The sequence below is a fragment of the Apus apus genome, chromosome 3 (genome assembly GCF_020740795.1).
Source record: "Apus apus isolate bApuApu2 chromosome 3, bApuApu2.pri.cur, whole genome shotgun sequence".
In the NCBI taxonomy this organism is placed as follows: Eukaryota; Metazoa; Chordata; class Aves; order Apodiformes; family Apodidae; genus Apus; species Apus apus.
The window spans coordinates 300743-324427 of record NC_067284.1 but is presented as its reverse complement, the minus strand read 5'-3'; the positions used below and the strand labels follow the sequence as shown (position 1 = coordinate 324427).

Here is a 23685-nt window from a genome sequence, read left to right as displayed (position 1 = left end):
CTAATGAAGGGACAGCAACATCAAGTGTTTTACAAGATCCTGCAGAAAAGAACTGAGATGGTAGTAACATGAACAACACAAAACAAACTAACAGAACACCCTGGGCTTTGACAGCCAGCATGAACATTAAAACCAACCCCAAAACTGTGGTTATTCTTTGCTTTCAGGGGTTTTAAAATTCAACAGAGACTGCAAGTTTTGGAATTAGCAAATCTTCCCTTGGAGAGGTAAAGCTAAACATGTTCTAAATACAGGTGATAAGTTAAATCTAAACTGTCAGTTCCCACCTTGCGAGCTGTGAAAGACGAGCACAGACAATCCCCATGAACAGCAAATGAATTGGTCTTTTAGGTAGATGCTCATGGTGGGAAAGGTTCTTGGACAGTACAAGGCATGTGACTGCAGAGTTTTAAAGGTTTAACATGAAAATGAGAGTTCATACAACCTTATTCCAGTATCTCTTCCCTCCTTCAGTCAGCCTGTTCAAATCCCACACACTCATACTCCCATGCATGGGTCTGCACCCTGTGCAGAACCCACTGAGATGTGTGGAATTGAGGGAAGCAACAGCTGAAGTTTGTTCCCTGCTGTCCATTCCCAACCACTGCCTGCTCCTCAGGGGAATACACAACAGCCCAGTTCATATGGAGCTTCTCCTCTTTGTAATTCAATGATGGACAAAGGACAACCAAGTACAATTTTTTTTTTAATAAAGATAAAATTACAAAAAAGGTAAAATCAGCTCAGGAAAGGCAAATTACTTTAATAGATCAGTTTAGACATTTAACATAATAACTCACATCCATTTTTAAATACTATTACATAAAGCATGGTGAAGAAAGGAATTTCTGCCTCATAATTAGAAAACTCACAATACAACTTGCCAGAAACCAGAACAAAGCGGTTTGAAAATAAATACAGTCCATGCCAAACAGTACAAAAAGAAACCAGCAGTCTCTCTCTCAATACCAAAGCTTCTCTTCTTTTAGGTATTCCCCAACTCTAGTATCATGTTCTGCAGCTGATGAGAGGCTACCTTTTGTTCAAGGATTGCTGAGCTGTTCTGATTTTGCTCTGTACAAAGGCAAAAATAAACTGTTAAGTTGTTTCATTTTTCAACTGCTTTAGAATTGCAATTTTGAATTACTACTGTCATGAGTCTAAAATATTTAGTATTATGAGAAACCAAAAATTATCTCTACAGAAATAAATACTTTATAATATTTTATATTAATAAACACTCTTCAAAAAGGTGACACTCATTATTAACAAATTAGGGTTTACCCTTTGGCATCCGTCTTTTCACCACTGCTGTCCTTGGATTTATCCTCCTCCTTAACATCTGAAAAATAACAAGATTTACAAATATACCCAAAAGATGCAAGAAAACCTTAAGACTTCAGAGAAAGAAAAAAAAAAAAAAAGCCTTGGATTTACACTGTACCCAAAACCCTACCCAGCTTCTGTTTCAGATAAAGCCAGTTAGCCCACCCCACAACAGCAAACAGGAAGAAACCCATGAATGTATTTAAAGCAAGAACCTCTTTAACCCTGCTTTCATTAAACTATACAAATCCCTGGCTCTAAGATTTCAAGCTTGTGGGGAAGCAACAATAACCCTTGGCTGAACATACTGCTCTAGGATGACTAGCTTTATCTTGAAACTGATACATTTAAAATAAAAGCTTTAAATATGATGGAAAAAATAAACCGTCATCTTTCCCCTGCCAGAACTAACATTTGCAGTTCTAAAATACAGGATGAAGTCACACCAGAGTCCTACCTGGTTTTTTGTCCTCAGTCTCTTTCTTGTCCTCCTCTATCCTGGCTTTCTTTGCTCCTTTCTTATGATCTGCAACATTTCGCCGCCCTCCTTCCCCTTCATCTTCGGAATCTGAGAACTCCTCGTCGCAGGCGATGCGCTTGTCAGAGGCTCGGACTAGGGGTCAGAGTCAGGGAATTAATGAAGCATAAAGTCCAACTACAACAGGCCTAATAGAAAAGAACTATCAAATTAAGAATGAGTAATAATATGCTGTAATAACTTAATGGTGATGAATTAAATGACGGATAAAAATACTATCTTACAGGGTAGTCTGGGAATCTCCCAATGACTTCCAAAAATAGCTTTACAGAGGCACAAGGGGGTGGGGGTGTTTTAACATGTATCAAGTGAATTTCAAATCCTGAGAACTAAATCACAGAAGAAAACATTGTTTTAACAGTTCAGAAGATGGACAGTGCACCAAAAAGAGGTTATAGAATTACTTCAGTCACCATCAAGAAAAGGTTAAGTGCAGCAGGAACCTCTTGGCTGCAGCTGAATAACAACTCCTCGTCCCTACAAAGGCCAGCAGTAACAAAGTGAAGGGCAATGGTGCTAGCGTGGAAAACCTCTCAATAAAAAAAGCAAATAAAAGAACATCCTGAAAACACAGTATCTCACTTTACATCAATGGGGAACATTACTCTTCTCATGACTCCAAAAGGCAGAAGCTAGGTCCTGTATGCCTTGAGTTACAATCCATCTGAGACTTCTGGAGTATGTCTTGAATTTGACATAGCCAGACTATTCCACAAGCTGCAAAAAGCCCATGTTATTTCAGCACTTTAGATCTCTTTACCATTTGTGCACATGCCACCCACCTTAACAACAGCCAAACTGGCAGACCTGAGGCACAGTTTTTTACTCAGGAAACAAAGAGTGCCCCTCTTCCAATCCTGCACTACTAGGACTGAGGTTCTGAGCAATTATATCTACACTCTACTTGGACACGGTCCATCATGAGCAGGTTTTCTTACTAGAGATGCGTTTGTCTGGATCTTCTCCATCCTCATCCCCACTGTCTTCATGCACAGCATCCTCAGGGATAGCCTGCATCTGAACGCCGGGCGCGTGAGGCAACATGCGCAGGTTCTCAAACAAGCGCTGCCTGCAAGGGACAGGGAAAGTGACCACAGCTGACAAGCTCTCTCTGGTCTAAGCAACCTGATGTGACAGAGCCCCACTGCAAAGCACCGTCTGCAGAACGAGGAAGGACACTGGGCTACATCCCTGAAAACACTGCAGGTCAGGCTGGACAGGGGTCTGAGCTACCTGACCTAGTTGATGACGTCCCTGCTCATGACAGGGAGGTTGGACTAGGTGACCTCTAAAGCTCCTTCCAACCCAAGACATTCTGTCATTCTCTTGGACTCAACACATACTGCTCCACAGAAGTCCAAGCAAAGGAAAAGGTTTGGCAAGCATCAAATATGAGCACTGGTAACAACCCTCTCAGTATCCTTCTAAAGAGCTAAATGGGAACTGGTGATGTTTGGGAATCCTTACAGCCTCTGCCACAACTTGGCAAAACAGTTTTGTCACTCCAGGAAGTCCCCTCAAGTCAGGTCTCTGAAAGCACAAAGCTAACTGAAGGGGGATTCTCAGAAATGATGGGTCACTGGTCTTCTAGTGGGTGCTAGAGTGAGGATGTGAGAGAGCACCTGTCGACAGAACACACAGTCTGTTCCCAGGGAGGTGTGAAGGAGCAAGCTTCTGCACACAGCAGCCTGGCAGGTCACCAGCTCCACCACCAGAGAAACTCTGCACAATTGCTTCAAGAAAAAACAGGCAGGTGTTTCTCCCCTTGCACATTATTAAAATCTAAAAGACTTCGACTGGATTGTGATTTATGTATTTGTGTTATGAACATCAACCAAAGTCTATACATCAACCACTTCAAAAATTGGTACTTTAACTGCTTTGGTGCAATTTGTTTCACATCTTTTTTCAGATACTTTTAGTAGCTAAAAGAATTCCTGTGCACTGCTAACAGTCTGTTAAACTCCAGACAGGGGTGGGGGTTTATTCTCCTAAACCCAGAGCAGGGGCAAGCCAAGCAAAGCAGAGTACTTCAGGCTAACCAATTATCTGTTACCAGCTGAGTACAGAATTGATTCTATGTATGCACTGCTCCAGCCCTTAAGTAAAACATTTGTTTACAATCAGGTCCTCAGGGTATGAGGAGGAATAAACTAAGTATCAGAAGTGGCACAGGCTAGAAGCACACCCCCACTACAGCCTGGTAACCAGCACTTCTCAAACCATTTGTCACACCACATCCACGCAGCACTGTCCCTCTGCAGTTCTGGGTGTCCGAGCTCACAGGGGACTTTTTATTTCACAGCTGCCAGTTACAACAAATTACAATCTCAGCTCATGTTTAGACATGGAGATGAGAATTAGAAATCCTAATCATGACAACATGCCAGCTTATTTTCTGACTGGATGAAATTTCTACAAAATGGGACTGGGAAGCCAAGTAAAACAATCACCTTTTTAGTTGCTGGAAAAAGTAAAAATCCAAGCTGTGTCTTAAATGCTCATATTATAGTCATAGGACTTCATAAGCATATATGCTGTTGTAGAAACAGACTTTTTAATAGTATCTCTTTGGACAGCAATGAAAAATACATCAGTTCAGTGATATTTTTCTTGTGTAACTGAAAAAGGCACAGAGTTTTTCAAAACTGCCTAACAAAAATTAAACCTTTGGAGACATGGGACCTACACGACCCACTGGATAGGGAAGCTCATCACCACTTACTTGATCTTCTCCATGTACTCTGGAGTATTCTGATTAGTCATATTTGAAGGACTAATGTGAAGCTTGAAGTCTGGTCCAAAATACTCAAAGTAGTCATTGTATGGCAACTCTACAAACCAAAGCACAAGACAGCTTTGTGACCCAACAAAGATTTTAAACATTTTAAACACAACCATAGTTTTGACAGAATTTTAGTTACAGACCCATCAAATCTGAAGCATTTGGGTAAGCAATAATACTTAGATACTGACTCACCTGTTCAGTGCTTTTCCTCTAAATTATGCAATAGTTGAACTTAAATTGGTTGGCAAAATACAAAGAGCAAAAAGGAAGTTCCACTGTAGTCATGTTAAAACAATCACTGGAACAATCTAAGCCACAAGTTTTGTAAAATATTCAGAAATGCTACTTCTGCAGAGAAGATCAACTGATAATGTTATAGCTGTTTGCAAAGGTAATCCAGTTTGAAAGGTGCAAGTGAGCCATTCAAAATAATCTCTCAGTAAAACATATAATACATACACTCAGGTTGAAGATCCCAGGGATTCCAATATCCCTGGTGAGCACAGCACTAGGGTTCAGTGCTGCCCATGTTGGGCCGTTCCCTGCTCCCTGGCTTGTTGTGTGTACAGATCATGGACTCCTGCCTGCAACATCTCATCCCCAAAGTGAAGCCAACAAAGGTTCCATATCCAGGAAAACCAAAGTGCTTTATTTTGCAAATGACTGTAGCTTCCCAGATATGGAAATCTAACCAACAAAGAATGCTTAAGAACTAGGACACTGAAATCCACTTCTAATTGAACACTCTGTCTTGTTTCTTCATTTAGGATTATTACAGGATAAGTGACCTTGCTAGACGGACAGGGAGGAGACAGGAAGGTTAACTTGCTATTGCAACATCTCAAAATGCACTGCTCTTTCTCAGAACAGATTAAGGATGACCGGGACCCATGAAGCTGAGAGGAATGTTAAAAAAAACAACCTCCAAATAACTTCATATATATCCACTGAATGGGACATACTAATGGAAAAAAGTCCCAAGATAACAAATACTACTCTCTCTTCAAAAACTTGGGCTGGCAAAGAACATATCATGACATGCAAGATGGAAAACACACATCTGGAAATGTCCTGTCTAAATGCTCTTTTCTCACTGACAGCAGCATTCCGGTGAAGTCAGATGGAAACACTACGGATCCAGCAAGAGACACGTGGACAGCAACAGCTTCTCAGCAAAAGTTGCAGTCAAACATGAAAACTGCCATGACTGATGTGCAACAAACCAGTCCAAACACCAATTTCATAAAAAGGCAGTCCAAAAACATGTCCAAAAGTGTACTCGGCCAGAAGCAAAGGGAGTGGCAGATCTTTGGGGATCTTCCTCAGAGAGATATCTTCACTATTCAACTATTCAAAAGAAGTGTACTACTGCCTTTTTGATCTCAATTTTTTAAAAGACGGCTTATATAGTCAAAATTGAGTGAATGGAAGAGTGGAAGTCAATATAGTGGCACAGTTACTTTAAGTCACATATAAAATGAAGACAGCAGGTTTTACTACATAAAATGGACACTCAAACACATTAATTTCTTGTGAATACCATGTCTGAGTTGCCCAGCTCACACAGGTCCATGCCCTTACAACCACAACACAGTGCATGTTCTATCTTACTGATGACATTCATGTTAAAAAGCTACAAGGCTCCGTAAGCTTTGAATTTTAAGTTTTGAATGCTTTGAGTTTTCCAAAAGTGATCCAGTCATTTAAAGCTGTTGCTGAGGTGCAAGAAAAGCCCCAAATGCTTCAGTTAATTTAATGCATAAGATACTGAAAATGTATTGGCTAAATCTAAACAATAGTTTATTCTAAAAGGATGCATTATAGCTAAAGAAATAGTTGCTCTCTATTCACTTAAACCTTCCCATGATTATTTCTTAACAAAATATAAATTGGGGTATTAGTATTTACCATTAGGAATTTCACAATCTAAGGCAACAGCAGTTTCATACGTCCAGCATCGAGCAACATTCCGAATAGTGTATCCTCCTCCTCCCAACATCAGCAGTGGCAAGTTAAAAGTCTTGACAACTTCCACACATTTAGCATGACCTGCCAAACACAAAGGGAGATGACAATACATGCAAAACATCTATTAAATAAACAGAAAAAAATATCTAATTAACTATTTCAGACATAGTGACACTTATCAAGACAGAACTCAATTGATTCAAACAAAACAGACCTGTCTGCCCTAGAGCTACAACCTCACCAGGAGTCAAGGTCTACAGAGAGGAAATGCCCAAAAATACATCAAACATTATCCACCCCCATCATCAGAAACTTTGCAGGAGGGTTTATCACTGCTGTTCTTAAAGGCTCTTAGAATGTTTAGCATTATATCTTTTTACAACTGGTGTCAAGTCACAGTGACAAATGTAGGGACAATTTCCCACTCAAATGCACAGGGGGAGGAAGGGAAAACAGCAAATCAGTACTGGGTCCTTTCTACTTTTAAATTTGAACCTGTAGTAGAGGTTGCTAAGTCTTGCTTACACAGTGAACTGGTGCCAAGACAGTACACACTCCAGGGAGATACAGCATACTGAAAGGCATCTGCAGGAGGCAGCAGCTCTCTTGGTTTCCAAGATATGTAAGATGGAAAAAAATCTGAGCTGTTTGGGCAACTGAAGTAGCTTTGCCACCTGGTGCAAATCAAGAAAAGAACCCTGAAACACTGCAGACCCAACAGATACTCTACTGTATTTTGTTGCCTACAAAACTCTAATTGCCTCATTAAGACAACAAAACCCAAGAAAATCCAGAAAATGAATTATTCAGATAGGCTGGATTCAAGCCTTACCAGAAGTTCAACACACACATGACATTTTGTTACTTAAAATATAACAATACTAACCATAATAATGTTTGTTAAATTAGCATCTCATTCTAATTCTGATAATCCTGCTTTTACATAGGAATGTAATACCAAGATAAATTCATTCTATAAAAATTAATACAAATTAATATTAACACAAGGTGCAGTACAACAATCAACACTATAAATTCAACAATGCAATGAGTGCTCTCATTTCAGCAATTCCTATTTTATGCCCAACAAGGTATGTGATATTTACTGTCTGATGCCCTACTAAGAGAACCTCCAGTTTTGTTATCTGCCATCCTGGTAAGTGCTGCAGTTAGGACAACTGCTGCCATCCTGTCCCTCCAGAACACTGCTTTAAAGCTACAAAAAGCCTGTGCATCAGAGAATCACTTGAGTGGCCAGGAAAAACATGGAAAAAACAGGTTTTTTAATTTTTTTAGAGAGATGAAAGGAAAGAGGCAACTTGTGGGTTTCTTTTGGCCATCCTTGTACAGCAAAGAAAGAGCCAATTAACAACAGTAACAAATAAACCTTTGTGACTCCAGGCCTCATCATAGACTTAGTGTCTTGAAAACCAGCATGAAGAATAGACGTTTCTATTAAATAAAAAGTTACAAAGCAACCCTCTTCTGCTTACCTTTAACAGTCAGATTAAAGCATCCCAGCCTGTCCCCCGACAGTGAATCTGCTCCACACTGTAGCACCACAGCACTGGGCTGGTACATCTCCATTACTTTGGATATAATCTATCATCAACATAAAACAGCACGTTGTTAATTCACAGCATGAAAGTGTTTCCACAAAACAAAACTAGTATCTTCTCAGAGAGCTTCAAAAGCAAAAGTACTCACTGGTTTGAATATCTGTCCATAAGATTCATCATCTATCCCATCCCTCATTGGAAAGTTGACAGCATAGTATTTGCCTTTTCCAGCACCAATGTCCTATAAGCAAAGATGAGAAGTGCTTTATTACAAACATAGTAGAATGCAATGGTTCCATGGAAAAAAGTCTAGACGAGTCTGATGTGCTATTTTGTACCATTATTCTTATCTGCAGTGGGAAGGGAGGGGAAGTATCTTACTTGAGTCCCATCCGCCCATAAAATTTAGTTTACATTAAGCACACTGCATTTTTTTAATTCCATGTTTTAAGACAAAAGGATAAAACATAACTGATCAGTTTAGCCTGGAAAAATAGTTAAGCAAAAACAAGCAAGAAAACCAAGAAGAGCAGGGTGATATGGGCTTGAGGATGTATAGAAGTCTGGGATATAAGCAAGTTTCTAGAACTATATTCCCTGCTTCAAACATAGGATGAAGAACTAGGTGTAGCAAAAGGAAGAGAAAAAAATTAAAGAGGATATTTATAGGTGGCCCTGACTTTTTAAACAAAAAAAATCAACTTGTAGATGATTCTCAGTTCCATCAGGTGCCTAGGTGTCTTACCAGCTTTCCTAGACAACTTACGTATTAAAAGAAAAATCTCTTTGCAAAAAAATATTAAAATTTAATTAATAAACCCTGAATCTATCCACTTCTTTTCTGGTGATCAGCTCAACATTCCCATTTCTTCCCTTTAGTTCATCACCAAGACAGACAGGAATGATCTTTGAGGTCCCTTCCAACCTTAATGATTCTATGTTTTGGAGCAGGACAGTTTTGCAGATGCTCCGAAAGTGAAACATCTAGACTTTCAGATGCTGGTTTTGCTGAGGTGTCTTTCCAGACTTGACCAAAAAAAAGCATTACAGCAATATTATCCTGACATATAGCAAACCCAGATTTTCACATAATTTCCCACTAAACAGAGTAATTGCTTTCCAACCTGAGCTACTCAACAGATGCTTTTTGTAACTGATACTTGCACTGGCCATAAACACTAGAGAAGCAACACAGCATCCTGCTAGTTGGCCATTCATCACCAGATCAAGTTTCCCCAGGGACCAGGTTTCTGTGTAGGACTAGTCACAACCAACCTATCTATGTATATCCAAGACAAGATTAGTGCCAGCATCTCAGAAGTGTAGAAAGTCAAATAACTGGTAGTTCAGACTACCCAATATCTTCAGTAAAAACTGGATGAATGCAGCTGAACCAGACACCTTTCTGATTAGCTACACTGATGGATCCAGACAAAACGATCAGCTGGAGCAGGGTTTGTTCCCACATCAATTAGAGTAACCTGACCAGCAGGCCAGGCCAGCTGGCTCAGGAATTGCAGAAACAAGCTGGAATGGAGCTCACTGACAAAAAAAAATAAGATTTGGTTGTTAAAGTTGATGTCAATAACCAGCCACAGCAGGTCAAGTCGGGCAGCAGCAAGCAGCACATCCCTGGTCTCCAGAAGGAACACTGACTTTTCAGAGACCCAACTCTCCCTTTAATTCAATTAGCTTTGAAAGCTCTGGAGAGAGAAAAAAGTTAATGTGGGTTGTTTTTTCTTCCCCATGGGGATGCAATAATTGTAATAAAGCCTGCTGAAGTCTGGATGCAGACAATGCTCATTTCCAAATACTAGCTAGCACAGAACAACAGTTACCATGCCTGAGGTACTGTTTGTCACTGACACTGTGCTGAAAACATCCCACTAACATACAATGTTCTTCTATTTATTTCAGCTGTGTATCTTTAAATTCTTTGTACTGGGTGTGGTAAGGTGAAGAACCCATAAACTTCTCAGTCAACGGGAAGTGCTGTTTCTAAAAACGCCAAGATATCTAACCCTTAAAAAAAATTTCGAGCCAAATTCAGCAACAACAGCTTGTCTTTATAAACATCCTGGTCTGAGCTGCTCTCTGTCTGAAGCACCACTACCACCTTGTGGCCAGTCAAGTTAAACCACGTGGATGCCTAATCCAATTTCTACCTAAATCAATTTAGAACACACTTTAACAAAACATACCCAATGTAATAACACTCAGCTCCAACCACCACACTGAAATGAATGCTTAGCACTCCACTGATCTAAAGCTCAACTTTCATTTACTCCTGTGTCCTCTGGGTATCATCAGCATGCTGAGGAGTACACATTCTGGGAACATCAGCAGAAACACCAGTATCTGCATCTCTTGAATCAATTCTAATCGGGTAAAACAGTGGAATTCTTTACCAATACAGCATTTTTGTAGGTCAACTTTTTAGACATGTTTACAGGTTTTATAAAAAATCACTAACTGTATGTGCAAAGCTAATGTACAAAATTGCTAATACCAGAGGAGTGACATCCTGGGAGTGCCTCTGACAAAAAGGTTTAATGCAAGTCTGAACTAAGGAATGTATTAAGCCTAATATTCCAAATATTCTTTCAAGTTGTGAAATGGAACAATTTCCTGTACTAATGGACAAGAATCTAACATGAAGAATGACTAACTTCCTTAAAATTAATATGAAGAGTGAGGACAATTAGCTTCCATTCTCAGCTTTGCCAGAGTCTACCACAGCTTAAATTATAATTCTTCACAGACCAGTGCTCCCTCCCTCAAGCCAGCTGTGCACAACTGTCTGTGGGGCATCCTAAAGTTCTTCAGCAGGGAGCACCATGAGAACTTAAAACACACTTTATGGCACAAGAAATAGCCCAAAAATGAGCAAACTGTGTTACTAGGTAAATAAAACACCATAAATTCAAGTTGCAACTGAAGCTTTGTGACTACTAAAGCTCTGGCATAGAGTTATTCTAAGGTTTCAAATAAGTTTTGAAGTCATCTGATCTCCAAACAGCTACTTTTCACTGTACGTGCAGAACTGTAGTATACAGATAATCATTATTAATATACCACAATGTCTTCCTAGAGACATTTCCAAAATCTGAGTTAACTAAACTAATTGTATATTTGAACTAAACTTTCAGGGACTTCATCCAAAAGCAAAGGTGTGGCTTTCCCCACTACCCTGTATTTTTTTTCCTCTAAGGTTCTTCAACAAATCTATCACCCTAGACCAACATTTTGTGAAAACTCACTGATGTATATTATTGCTGGACATAGTTATTGTAACCTAGTACTGAAACAGTATCTACAAGGAAGAAAGTAAGAGAGAATTTATCACCTAATGAAATGTCACGTTCAACCTTACCCTAAGGTCCCCTGTGCCCGGAAAATATTCACCATACTTATGGAATGATACTGTCATGACACGATCTGTAGTATAAAATGCTTCTTCAACACCATCACCATGATGGATATCAATATCAATATACAACACTCTTTGGTGATACCTAGAAAAAAAATTATGTATGAGAAATCGTCATTACCTGTTATGTTCATAAGGTACCAATACCGAACAAGGACAAACCTAACAAAAACCCCCAAACAAACACTAAAAAGCAAGTTTATGATAATTTTGGTTGAAGTCACCATATGCTCTTAGAATTCTCTGCACAATTTGGATAATAATGAAAGTAAGTTACTTATTTTGAAGATAACCTTAATGCAATGTATTCAGGATTTACCCCAAGTTGTCTCACTCCATAGAGGCTCTACCTTGTGTTTCTGTTCACAGCTGCTCCCTTTGTCCTTTTCACAGAGCACTTCCTTCCACCTTCTCAATAATGACCAACACAGTCTGCACTGAAACATCTTAGTGGCCCACAAGTAATACAGTTACATACTTATTTTCCATCGACTTTGCTTTCATTACCTCTGCAACTTGTACAGATGTGCACAATTTCCAAGTGTATCACACTATTAACATGGAATCATTACACTACTACTTAGCATGTCCTTAAATACTAAAAGTTGCAGATCAGTTTGCTTGAGATGGATAAAGAAACCAGTCGTTTGTTTGAAGCCTCAGAGCTCTGGAAACAACATCAAGTACCCCTTAAATTCTATGTTGTTCAGGAAAGAACAAAGTCTATCAACATCAGAAGATGCATTTTCGCCACGTTTTGCATGGTGCTGTAGAATGAGAGCGTGAGCAGCCACCACTTCAGGTGGGCTAAGATGTTTTGCTTACCAAGACACCAACCTGGACAGCTCCCTGTGACATGACCCACTGCTATTTGAACGTTTCCTTTCTTCACATGAACATTTAAACTAAAAAATTCAAGACCAGACCACAGAAAATCCTATTGGTTTTCTTAAATTGCAGAGACAGATCCTGAACACATGCTGTACATTAAAATGAATGTCTTCATATGTTAACTGCTTGCTAGTGTATTTTGAAGCTTCTTCCATCTTTAAAAAACTTCCAGATTACAGCTGCTTCCCTCAGCCCCCATCAGCAGTCTCAGGTGCTCCATTCACAAGAGTCAAGCATCAAGAATATTTTTTGTAAAAAATTAATTTGTGTTATTAGAAGGGATACAGTCCCCTATAGCAGTACAAGTAACACTCAAGATTTTAAATTTTAGTGAAGCATTACTGCTTGAAGGTAATTATACCATCACTTTTTCATTACTCCTCATTTTTTATTTTGCAGTCACAGCAGCACAGCTGTTATTTCATTATTTATTCATAACAGCCACTTTAATTCATATAACAATCCAAGGAAGCAAAGTGCATGATCTTCTCTGAATACTCCTGTTTGGTTTAGTAAGGACTCAAAGGGACAGTGGCCTATCTCTCCTGTCTCCATCAGCAGCAACAGGAATTCACTGTTACAGAAACTACGTAAGTGCCCATTTCCTCAAGACTGCTATCCTAGTACTTCCCCACCATGTGGAATTACAGCACATGGCATTTGACAGAGAACATGGCTGCTTCCATCTTTAACATCCATTTACAGACCTGTTGTCCATTAAAACGTCTAATCTCCTTTTTGAATCTGTTGTTGCTGTTTGCTTCCTTCGGCCTCTTTTAGCAGCAAGTTCCAAAATGTTACTAGCCTCTGTGTAATTAAGTACTTCTGTTCCAACCTATATCCTATTAGTTATCTTTTCAGCTTCCTTGTATTTTAGTTCAAACATGTTTCACATGAACTATGAAAACTCACTGAAACAATTATTACAATCCAGATCTTAAAACATGCAAATACTTGAACTTCACACTGTCTATAATTTTAACATTTCCACCAAAAACTTACTTCAGTAACTCAAGGATGGCAAGCACGATGTCATTGACATAACAGAAGCCAGATGCCTCGGATTTCTTGGCATGGTGAAGTCCTCCAGCCCAATTAACAGCCATGTCTGTTTGCTGCCTGTTCAATTTTACTGCCCCGGCTGTAAAAAGAAACACACAAAAACAAGAGGAAATGGGAGTCAGAACCTCCCAGAGGCCTTTAAATCTGGTACATGAAATAGTATCTTAGTTTTTAAATCAGTTGATTCTAGATCAGAACTCTTGCCAATAGTGAGATATAAACCATCAAATGAGATCAAGCAGCTGACACATAATTATTATTTCTTTATTTAAAAAAACAACTTGCATTTGTTTCAGTTTTAAATATACCAAAGTTTCAACTTCCTAACATAAACTTTAAAAAGCTACAAAATAGCTGGCAAACACTTACCAACAGACCCTCCAGTTGACAGCTGACAAAACTCAAACAGGCCATCAAATACAGGACAGTCTTCTCCAACATTGACTGCATAAGAAACACATTACTTTTCAGAACCAGCATTCCAGTGGCACTGCCTTGCTACATGCATGGATGACACTGACAGATGGAATGCACAGCCCATTCAGCATTCTAACTGCTCCCCCCTCCTCCCACCTCATTTTGGTCAGGATAAATTTTAAACAATGTAAAGTCTTATAATCTAGGAGGATTCTAAATGTTTTTTTGTTTCCACAGAAAGCTTTGTCTCCTCATTAACAAGAAGTTAGATCATTTGGGGAATTGTGAAGAAGTGCTGATTAACACAGGTCATGCTAAGAAATGCAGAACTACTTGGGAAAATAATTTGTTGAGACTCAGGCACCATAAAGAGGTTACAATACTGCCTTTTTAATTGATACAATAGCTTTCAAACTGCATTCCTAATAGTACTTTGAGCCTATTCCTATAATTAAATAAATTAACAAAAAGGCTGTGCAGTAAGTAATGTACAGTTGTTACTATCTCCCTCCAATTGGAACAAGTAACTCTTTTTCTTGACTTAAACACATTTTCACACATTGATTTTTATTTCTAAGTAAAAGATCTTTACTTCTTCTAAGAGCAGAAAAGATTTTGCATTACAACAGATTTTAAGACAATTCTATGAACAGCTCACAGCTGAAGCTTAATCTGTGTGTCAAGTCTACACAAAGTATTCTTTTACATCTGGAATCCACCCTGGGAAAGGTAAAGCAAACATCCTTCCTTAAGCTTAAAGAACACTTCTGCCAAAATGGTTGCTTTAAAAAGAAAAGTCCCCAAATCGGTGTAGCTAAAAGCTAGAGGCAGGCACATTAGTTACAGAATTTTTCTAACCCACCCACTTAAGCCACGTTCATACCTCTGTGTTGGTGCATATTCAGCTCTAAACAATGCTGACCATCAAAGCACATGCACACAGAGTCAGCCTAACGTTGCCACTTACATCTCTGCATTTGCTTGCTGTACTCAGACATATTGTCAGGCCTTATGGAGCGGAGAAACTTGATGTATTCATCACTGTGGTACTTGGTCATTTCCTCAGCAGTAGCTTTGTGAGGTCGCTGGCAACAAGAAAAGGGTGTAGAAATAATCAGTGCTCTGCAAAATCAGCTAGCAGTTGGCTGACACAGACAACTCAGAAGAAATCTCACCTACTTTGTAGGGAGCACATTGAAACTGATAGCAGTGCAGTTTTACTCTGACGCCAGCACACAACTTAATTCTTAATGCAGTTACCCCAGTCCCCCAATACCCTAACCCTTCCAATCGTAAAAACACTGGTGAAAAGTCCCTATGGGGCCCTGCCTCACTTTTTCCAGATGTGGACAGCAATCTGCAATCCTCACCAGTTATAAAATGCTGCTTCATTTCTAAAAGTTCTGAATACACCAAGTATTTTCTATTCCCTCTCCTCCCCATTTATTTTTGTGAGACTACTTGAAGCCCTTTAAAAGGAACTTAAAACACTTCAGTGGACATCCTATTGTACTCACGTAAATCTCCATTTTTCTGTACAAGCCGTAATTGAGCAGCAAGTTGTGGGTCATTCGGATCCTGTGAGGTTTCATGGGATGCCCTTGTCCATAGTAGTAGTTTCCAATATCACCTGCCAACAGTACACAGATGAACAGCCATTCATATCACAAAACAACTTTTCATTGCTACTTAAAACAGTCATTCCCAGAAGCAAGCAGGTACAAAGATTAAAAAAACACAAACCAACCAACCCACCCCATAAAAACTTCAGAAACGACAACTGAGTATTCCAGAACAGACAGCCAGGAGCTAGGTGTTGACCAATTATTTTTCTGGATAACTGCATCTTACATTACACTAAGTTAAGTCTATTTTCCTGAGTGCCCTTACTCTCTCTCCTTGTCCCTGTGAAATCTGACAGCAGAAATTCAGAATGCTTTGAGACTTAGCATCTTACTGAAATGCATGCTTTTCTTGGTAGTCAGTGATGCTACTGATGCAAGCTGACATCTTTCCTTCCTCCTGAGCTGGAACTCATGTTGAAGAGGTGAAACTGAAGCCGTTCTGTAGCAATGCTTATTACCTCTGACCCGAAGTTGTAAACTAGTAGGACATTCTAAAAATAGTATTTCTTTCATTCCAAGGGAACGAGGCAGAGCTTGTTAGAAGATATGAAAGAAAAGTAAAAATGTCAAGAACGTAAAGTTCACTAATCCTACCAGGAAACTTGGTCAAAAAGAAAAGAGTGGTTGTTGCAAAGAGTTGCTATGGAATTCTCCAGCTGAATGGCACTGACAACTGGACACACCTTTTAGGCTTGTCTACATTTCCAGAAGTGTGTGGACCATGCATTCTTTTTGTGACCACACATTCTATTTAAAATGTTTTGTGACTTGGGAATGTCCACGTTCAAAGTGGAGGTGTGTGTTCTAACAGTACCCAAGCTGGAGACAAAACTTTACTAGCCCATGGTAGCAGCCATTCTTTTCTTGGAAGCAAGTGTCAAACTTATTACCTTACTTGTGTGTTCAGTGGCTCTCCAGCCTGGCAGAGCCTGGCTAATCTGGATGACAAGGTTCTGTGGATCCCTAGCAGCAGGTGGCTGGGAAATGTCTGTACAGGTGGTTACAGCAATGGATCTGAAATTAACTTCTGAAATGTAACTGCTAAGGGCAGTAGTTAAGGGCAGGCTGAGGATGGTATCTGGAGATCAGCTCCTGCAAATTGGTAGGTTTTACACAGCCTCTGGTGTGGTATCATGTGGTTTAGCCCTCAGTAGTTTGTGCTCTCCTCTTAACTCATCTTTTGTTTCCCATTACTTTATTCTTCAGTTTCTGCCCACTATTTTCTGCACTGCTGATTTGAAAACACTTCTTGCAGGCATCTTTGCTCCCCTACTACTATGGGCTTGTAGCAAAGGTGTAAGAGTTGGCCTCCTTTTTGCCCCCTGCTTCTGACATACAACCTTTTATGGACAGTGTTTTCCTTGTGGACTTTTTGAAATAGAGCAGAAGGTATTAAGAGAGTATACCCCTACCCCCTGCCTTCAGCAAAAGCACTTCCAAGCATTTTACAAACCACTACCTTACCAACATCCACCAGGGCTCTTGGAAACTAACAACTGGAAGATGGCAATTAACCATTTACTGGCCTAACATTGTTTTACGAAGTTATTGTTAAGTCCCAGATTTACAAAGCTTCAAGTTAGTAAGAGCTTAAAATTTTGATATTAAGATAATAGTAACTTTCAGTAATGTGATGTTTTTGAGGAAGCTTCATTCCAAATACATTTGAGGCTTAAAGGATATGTAGGTATTCCTTTTTTAAAACAGGTTATTGTAATTTTAACTGCTTCAGCTTGTGTAGTCATTATCACGAACATGCTACTCAGAACGCTGATGAAAAGGAAGCAGACAATTAAGAACTATGTTCTCTCTCATGTAAAATGTAAGATGTTATCTTCCCTTATGTAAAATAAAAATTTGTGACATGCCCTTTGATATATTGCAGTTAATCAATTAAACATTCAAAATTAAGCACACTCTACGTATCATACACTGCACTGTACACTTAAAAAATAAATAAATCAAACAATAAATGAAGCATGACTTTCACTTTATTTTTTACCAGAAATAACTTTTAAAAGAAATTACACGTTGGTAAATTTAATGGGAGCTTCTTCAATCAACAGAAGACTTGTGGGTGTTTATCTGGCAGAAGCATATTGGTCCTTCCATATCAGAGGACAGAGGTAATGACTAACAGTAGATATCAATATAATACATTTCACTAACAGGCAATACCATTCACACCTTTCAGGCCTTCACAACACCACCAAAAAAGGGTTTTGGCATTACCCTCACTTAAAATAAGTGAAATCAAACATAGGGACAAAAAGACAAAGTGTCAAGGGCTTGTTGCAATGTTGGCAGCAGTGGGGAAGGAAAAGGCATGCAGGAGGTTTCCTTTTCTTCATTTCTACCTTGATTTCTAGCCAAAACCACATCACAAAGGGATTCCATCTTGGACATCATTTTGTGATGAAGGTAAAAGTATCAAGTCTCTCCTCCCCTACCCAGTAAAGGAGAAGGTATCCTTCCTGGTACAAACACTTCATCCACTGATGCCAGAGCCTTTAGATACATCTTGTTCATGTATCACTGGAGTGTACTGGAATACTATGGGGAGAAAAGCAAGGTGTACCAAGAGCTAGGTATGGAGTCCCCACAGATGGAGCTGACAGCTCTGCACTTCATGCCAGGCAACCCTGACTGGAATATGCGTATGTAGGAGAAATGGGGCCAGGTGCACAAGGTCACTACTGCAGACAGCATTAGTATCTGATCCCAAACTTGTCAATAGAAAGGCAAAAATCATACAAATGTGTTGTGAACATATTTCATCACTCGTTAGCATGGGTACACACAGAAAGTGCAAAAGAAAAGAACAACTGAAAGAGGAAGCGGAGGGAAAAAATGCAAAGTAGTAAATGCAGAAAGTTGGCAAATTATGAATCTTGCACAGCAAGACTTCAAAGACTGAAATTTATTGGTTTGTACCAGAAAAAGTATCAGCTAAGAGCCTTCCATTTAAAGTAACAATATAGTCTCTAAAAAGTTAAGCAGTGAACTAAAACAAATTTAATCAGGTGCCAATTTAATGTTAGGATGAGGTTACTGTCCTGCACTGTTCATCATGACATGCAAAATGTGAAACCAACAACAGACCAGTAGACCTGCTTGAAAATTGTTACATACACTGCCATGTTCTGAGTTCAAATGTATAAAAAATCCACTACAAAACAAACAACTTCTCCACTAATATAAGTTATTTGCCTATATTCTGAAGGCAGTTATCAAATAAAAATAAACACACATGATTCCTTCAATGAACTTAAGTTTTAGACACTTCTCTATCCAAGACTTCAGCAAGGTCTACAGATGTGCAACATTCTAATACACAGAAAAATGCAGGAGGCTACAAGCCCTGAAGGAACTTCAGTCATGTCTGATTAACAAAGGCTGCTATGTCTCCCAAAAAGCAAGTCAGTCTCTCTAGCTACTAAGATACATACAGAAATAACACCTTTAAACTAACTCATTACAAAACAGTCCTAACTGCCTGAAGAGGCAAAACAGGACATTTATGTAACTTTTTTGATACTTTGCAGCTTTGATACAATTAAATTGTTACCAACCCTGACCATATCTGCTTATTTAACTGATTCCCATGAAACCACAAGGCATTTCAGAACTGCACCAAGGGCAAAAACCCAACCGCGACAATGGAAACCGCAGGGGAAAATCTTAATAGCAGTAGACACATTTAGATGTACTTCTGCTCTACTAACAAGGAACTTGTATAAAAATCAACCTAGAGAAAGATTCTAAATGCCTGATCAGTCCAACAAACAGCTATTCAAACAGGCCTAATATTACTGCACTAGCACCCGAAGGGCTGGGGTTTACATTGTTCTTTTAAAACGAAGCGGGCAGCAGCAGAGCAGCAAAGCTCCACTGGTCGAGCCCCAAGCAGGTGAGATACCAGGGCCACCACAGTGCAAAGCACTCATTAATTGCCACAAAACACCCCAGGTAAAGCTCACATTTGCAGAGAAGATGAACTCCAAGTGGTAATGTACTCAAACAAAGCCTGAATACAGCAGCATACTGTTCTGTTAAAGCAGGCAGATCTTGCACATTTTTCATGAAGGTAGAGCCTTTTGAACACCCACACTGAACAATGCACAACGTGCCATCTAAACAATACTGCTGGTGCACTGGCATGGAATAGACACACTAAGTGTAGCCATGCTAGGAGCTGAGTGATTCTCCAGAGCTGTGCTTTGCTGCACAGATGCACAGAGCTGGGAAGACCATCTGGGTCCTGCCCTCACTGCTATGGGCAACTGCACAACACAAACCTGTTTGGGAAGAGGCCACCAGATCACCTGAGCCACATGGTGCAAGATCCTGCCAACAACCTGAAGACACATGGTCAGAGGCTAAAACAGAAGCTACAACAACCTTCCATACCTAGCATGGGTCCAAGCAGCATGGGCAACAGACTTTGATAAGCTGTGGCTATACAGACATTAATGCTGGAGCATTTATTAGAAGTATTTCCGATAAGACAGCTAAAGTACTTTAATTTGTACTGGTTTAGTTCTTATATACTTAAATAAAATTCCTCACCTAAACATGATCACAAACAATGCCAATTCCACACACTGGATGTGGCCATCAGTCTATTACAAACCACTGCAGGAAAGGAAATCAAGCTTATTCTACTCAAAGTTTATTGGTTTGGGGCACATAGGAAGGCTATTAAAACTCTTCATTATCAGAAAACGTTAACACCAAAACACTTAAGATAAAACTTGGTAAGTGACAGGGCCATTTAATAATGCAACTTGAGATGACGATCACCCTGAGATTCACAAAAAGCACGTAGGAGTTTATTGTATCTCAAAAGTTATGCATATGTGCTTCTAGTACCTTTTTTAGAGAAACAGAGTGAAAGTATGTGTGGAGGGACCATTATGACCAAAAAAAAAAATATAGAAAAAATCGTTTACTCCAGATATGAAATCCTCAGAGATACACAACCACCTCAGTTGCATGCTTGAGGCATCTTTTTTATTTTTTGGTTCCGAGTTATTTTAAGGCTTCAAACACTCGCTTTGCTTTGTTTCAAGACTTTGCTGGTACAACACACAAAATACTCAGAATTGTCAGACGAGATGCCAACTAGTAGTAGAAATATTCATTGCAGGTATATGAACTCTAAAATGCCTTCTAATAACTCTAGGTAAAACAACTCTTGGCTTTGGTCATAAAAAAAAATATCAGTAACATTCCAAAGTTGTTCATTTTTGCCACAAACCATTTTTTAAAATCACTTTTACAACTGGTACTCCTTTCTCTACGTTATTGTTAACTGCATTTATCTCAGTCCACATATTCCAGAGAGATCCTACAACTGCTTTTAAGTTGCCATTATCCTGCCACCTCAAAACTTCTTCCTTCTCCAGTTTCTCCCTCCTCTTTGCTGGTATAGCTTTTTGGCTGTTAAGGGAGCCTGACACTGGAAATGAGTACCAAAATCCAGGGATCAAAGGCATATTGGTTAAAAAAACAAAACTAAAACCCAAACCAAAAAAGCACACAAAAAACCGACCGCACAAGCATTCGCAGCTTTTGAACTAAAAATGCAGCCTTCCTTTCAACAAGGCAAAAAGTGACTCCTCCTTCCAATAAAAAGTGAGATCCCAGCCTCACAAGAACTACCCCGAACAGGGGCCTCCCTTCGCCTTCAGGCTGAACAAAGAACCAGAGCCAGCAACAAAGAGAAGGGGGCGGCAACCACCACTGCCTGCTTTACTGTGGTAAAAAAAAAAACACAACACAAAACAGGGCAGGCCCCACAAGATCTGCCATTTCTAAGGAACGGCAGATCTGCTACAGCAACAGACGCCTCTGCCGTCCTGGTGGGTTCAGCCATTCGTTTCCAAAAAGGTGACAAGACCGAAGCCCACGGCCCAGCAGCCGCCGCCGCCTCCTGCCCCCCTGCACGAGTCCCAGGCGCCAACTTCAAGGACTGTTAGAAAAGGACACAATGAAAAAAAAAAAAAAGGCACAACAAAATAAAAAACAATAATCACATCTCTCAACCCATCTGATCAACGAGTTTATCCTCCCGGCACCAAAGAGGGCAAACACGCGCGAACTCGAACAGGGAAACGCAAAGTTCTCGCCGCGGCGGCCGGAGCCAACCACAAACAAGTCGCTGCCAAGATCTGAAACTCGGGACGAGCTCCCGCGTCCCTTTCCGCAGAGCCCTCTCCGGACACGCCTGCAAGCCCGGGGCCCGCGAGCGGCCCGGATGCCGCCGGTGCCGAGCGCCGGGCAGGGCCCCCCGGTGCGCGGCGGAGGCGGGCGGGGCCGGGGCTGAGCCCCCGCACCCCCACAGCGCGGGGCAGCCCCCGCACCCCCACAGCGCGGGGCAGGCCCCGGCCAGAGCTCCCGGCCCCGGGTGCCGAAGCCACACACGCCGCGGGCTTTTTTAGCAGGGGAGGAGCCAGGCCGGGCAGCGGCTCCGCCGCCCCCGCGCTCGGCGGAGGGAGGAGTGTCCCAACTTCTCGCTTTTTTTTTTTTTTTTTTTTTGTGTGTTTTTTTTTTTTTTTGGGGGGGGGGTGAGGGGAGAAACAACAGACACCGCCTCGCCGGCCGGGCCCGGCAGCCGCCCCGCGGCAGGCCCGGCAGCTCCTCGGCCCGCCCCGAGCCCGGCCCCTGCCCCGGGGCTCGGCCCGTGCCCCCAGCACGGCAGGGCCGGTGGCTGCGGAGGGGACCCGGGAAGGGGGCTGGCTCCCCGGCGCAGCGGGCGCCACGAGCGCGGGGCCGCGGGCAGGCCGCTCCGCGGGGCCCTGAGCGGGGCTCCCCCCGCCCGCCCGCCCGCCCGCTCCCACGCTCCCGCGCCGGCCCCGCTCACCGTCATAATAGTAGCAGACCTTCTTCTTGCCGCCGCCCTGACTGTACGCCATGGGGAGCGCGGGCCGGGCCGGGCCGGGCCGGGAGGGGCGGCAGAGCGGGACCGCGCGGCGCCGGGCGCGGGCAGCGCGAGCGGGCCCGACCCTGGGCAGCGGGAGGGGCAGCGCGCCGGGCGCGCCCAACGCCCCGCCGGGGGGGGGGGGACGGGGGGCGGGAGGCAGCAGAGAGGAGACGGGCAAGGGCGGACGGGCCCTCGCCTGCTCGTCCCTGCCCTTTATGGCCTTGTCACGCGCACGTGCGGGGAAAGAGCCAGGGGGGAGGCCCGAGAAGCGAACTTTCGGAGGACGCGCTGCCTTCGCGCCCCACCACGCCGAGCAGTGGTACGGCCCGCCGGCGGGCCCGGCCTCCGCCCCGCCCCGCAACGGAGCCTGCGGCGCATGCGCAGAGCGCGTCCCTCCTCCCGCCCGCCCGGGGGGCCCCGCATGGCGGCTGAGGCGGGCGCGGGCGGCTGAGGCGGGGCGGCCGTGGCGGGCAGGAAACCCGCACCGCACCGCACCGGCCCCTCCGCTCAGCCCCCCTGGGGCCGGCCCCGGCCGCGCTGCCCGGCCCGGCCTGCCCGGCCCGGCCCGCCCGGCGCGGCCGCTCGGGCCCCTCCTCGCAGAAGGGGGGGAAGGCCCGCCCCGCAGCGCGCCCCGCAGCCGTCACCCCTTCCGAAACGAAGGCGTGCTGCTGCGGGGTGGGCGCGGGTAGGGCTTGAGGTCTGATGGCACCGGCTCTGGGAGTGTCTGTCGCACGACAGATGACTTTCTCCAGCCGGCATGAAAATGCTGGGCGTGCTCGCTGTGGGAATCTTGATCCCTGGCTGATGGGAGGCTGGAAACCCAATGAAAACCCTCATTGCTGCTGCTTGAACCTTTATACTACATGATACAAATGCCTGCTCGTTACCAGTGCCACTCATCAAACCAGCAGGAGCCCGAGCACAGGTTAGATCTTTGTTCCCATCATTAGGTTATTTTCACTCCTAGAGGTACCCAGAGGAAGGTAGGCTCTTGTAGCCTATAAACATTGCCTTTAGGGAGAACAAACTGTAAAATGTTTATGTTCTCCGCGTGCATACACACGACACCCTGAGGATAAACCTGGGAACTGCTGAAATAAAAGCGGGCTCTGGAGTTTTTCCCCCTCCGTGTTGTAGCAAAAGGACACTGTATTGT

At 42.3% G+C, this 23685-nt stretch overlaps 1 protein-coding gene across 1 annotated transcript; it reads right to left on the bottom strand.

The window, feature by feature from the left end:
* Positions 1-693: 693 nt before the first annotated feature.
* HDAC2 (histone deacetylase 2) lies at positions 694-22613 on the bottom strand. The gene is made up of 14 exons (XM_051614126.1): positions 22470-22613; positions 15497-15609; positions 14947-15064; positions 13932-14006; positions 13503-13641; positions 11553-11694; positions 8328-8420; positions 8114-8222; positions 6561-6701; positions 4590-4698; positions 2803-2933; positions 1784-1939; positions 1285-1342; positions 694-1074 (listed from the first exon to the last, which is right to left on the bottom strand). The coding sequence occupies exons 1-14, from the start codon at positions 22519-22521 to the stop codon at positions 1044-1046; spliced, it is 1467 nt and encodes a 488-aa protein (XP_051470086.1). The 5' UTR covers positions 22522-22613; the 3' UTR covers positions 694-1043.
* Between the last annotated feature and the right edge of the window lie 1072 nt (positions 22614-23685).

What these genes read in the sequence shown, in the direction of transcription:
- HDAC2 (XM_051614126.1), bottom strand. Translation starts at nt 22,521, where the DNA reads ATGGCGTACAGTCAGGGCGGCGGCAAGAAGAAGGTCTGCTACTATTAT. An exon ending in GTCAACTGGAGGGTCTGTTG is followed by an intron (nt 13,642 to 13,931) that starts GTAAGTGTTTGC and finishes TTCTTTTTACAG; the next exon opens with CCGGGGCAGTAAAATTGAAC. An exon ending in GACTGAGGACAAAAAACCAG is followed by an intron (nt 1,343 to 1,783) that starts GTAGGACTCTGG and finishes GTTATTTTTCAG; the next exon opens with ATGTTAAGGAGGAGGATAAA.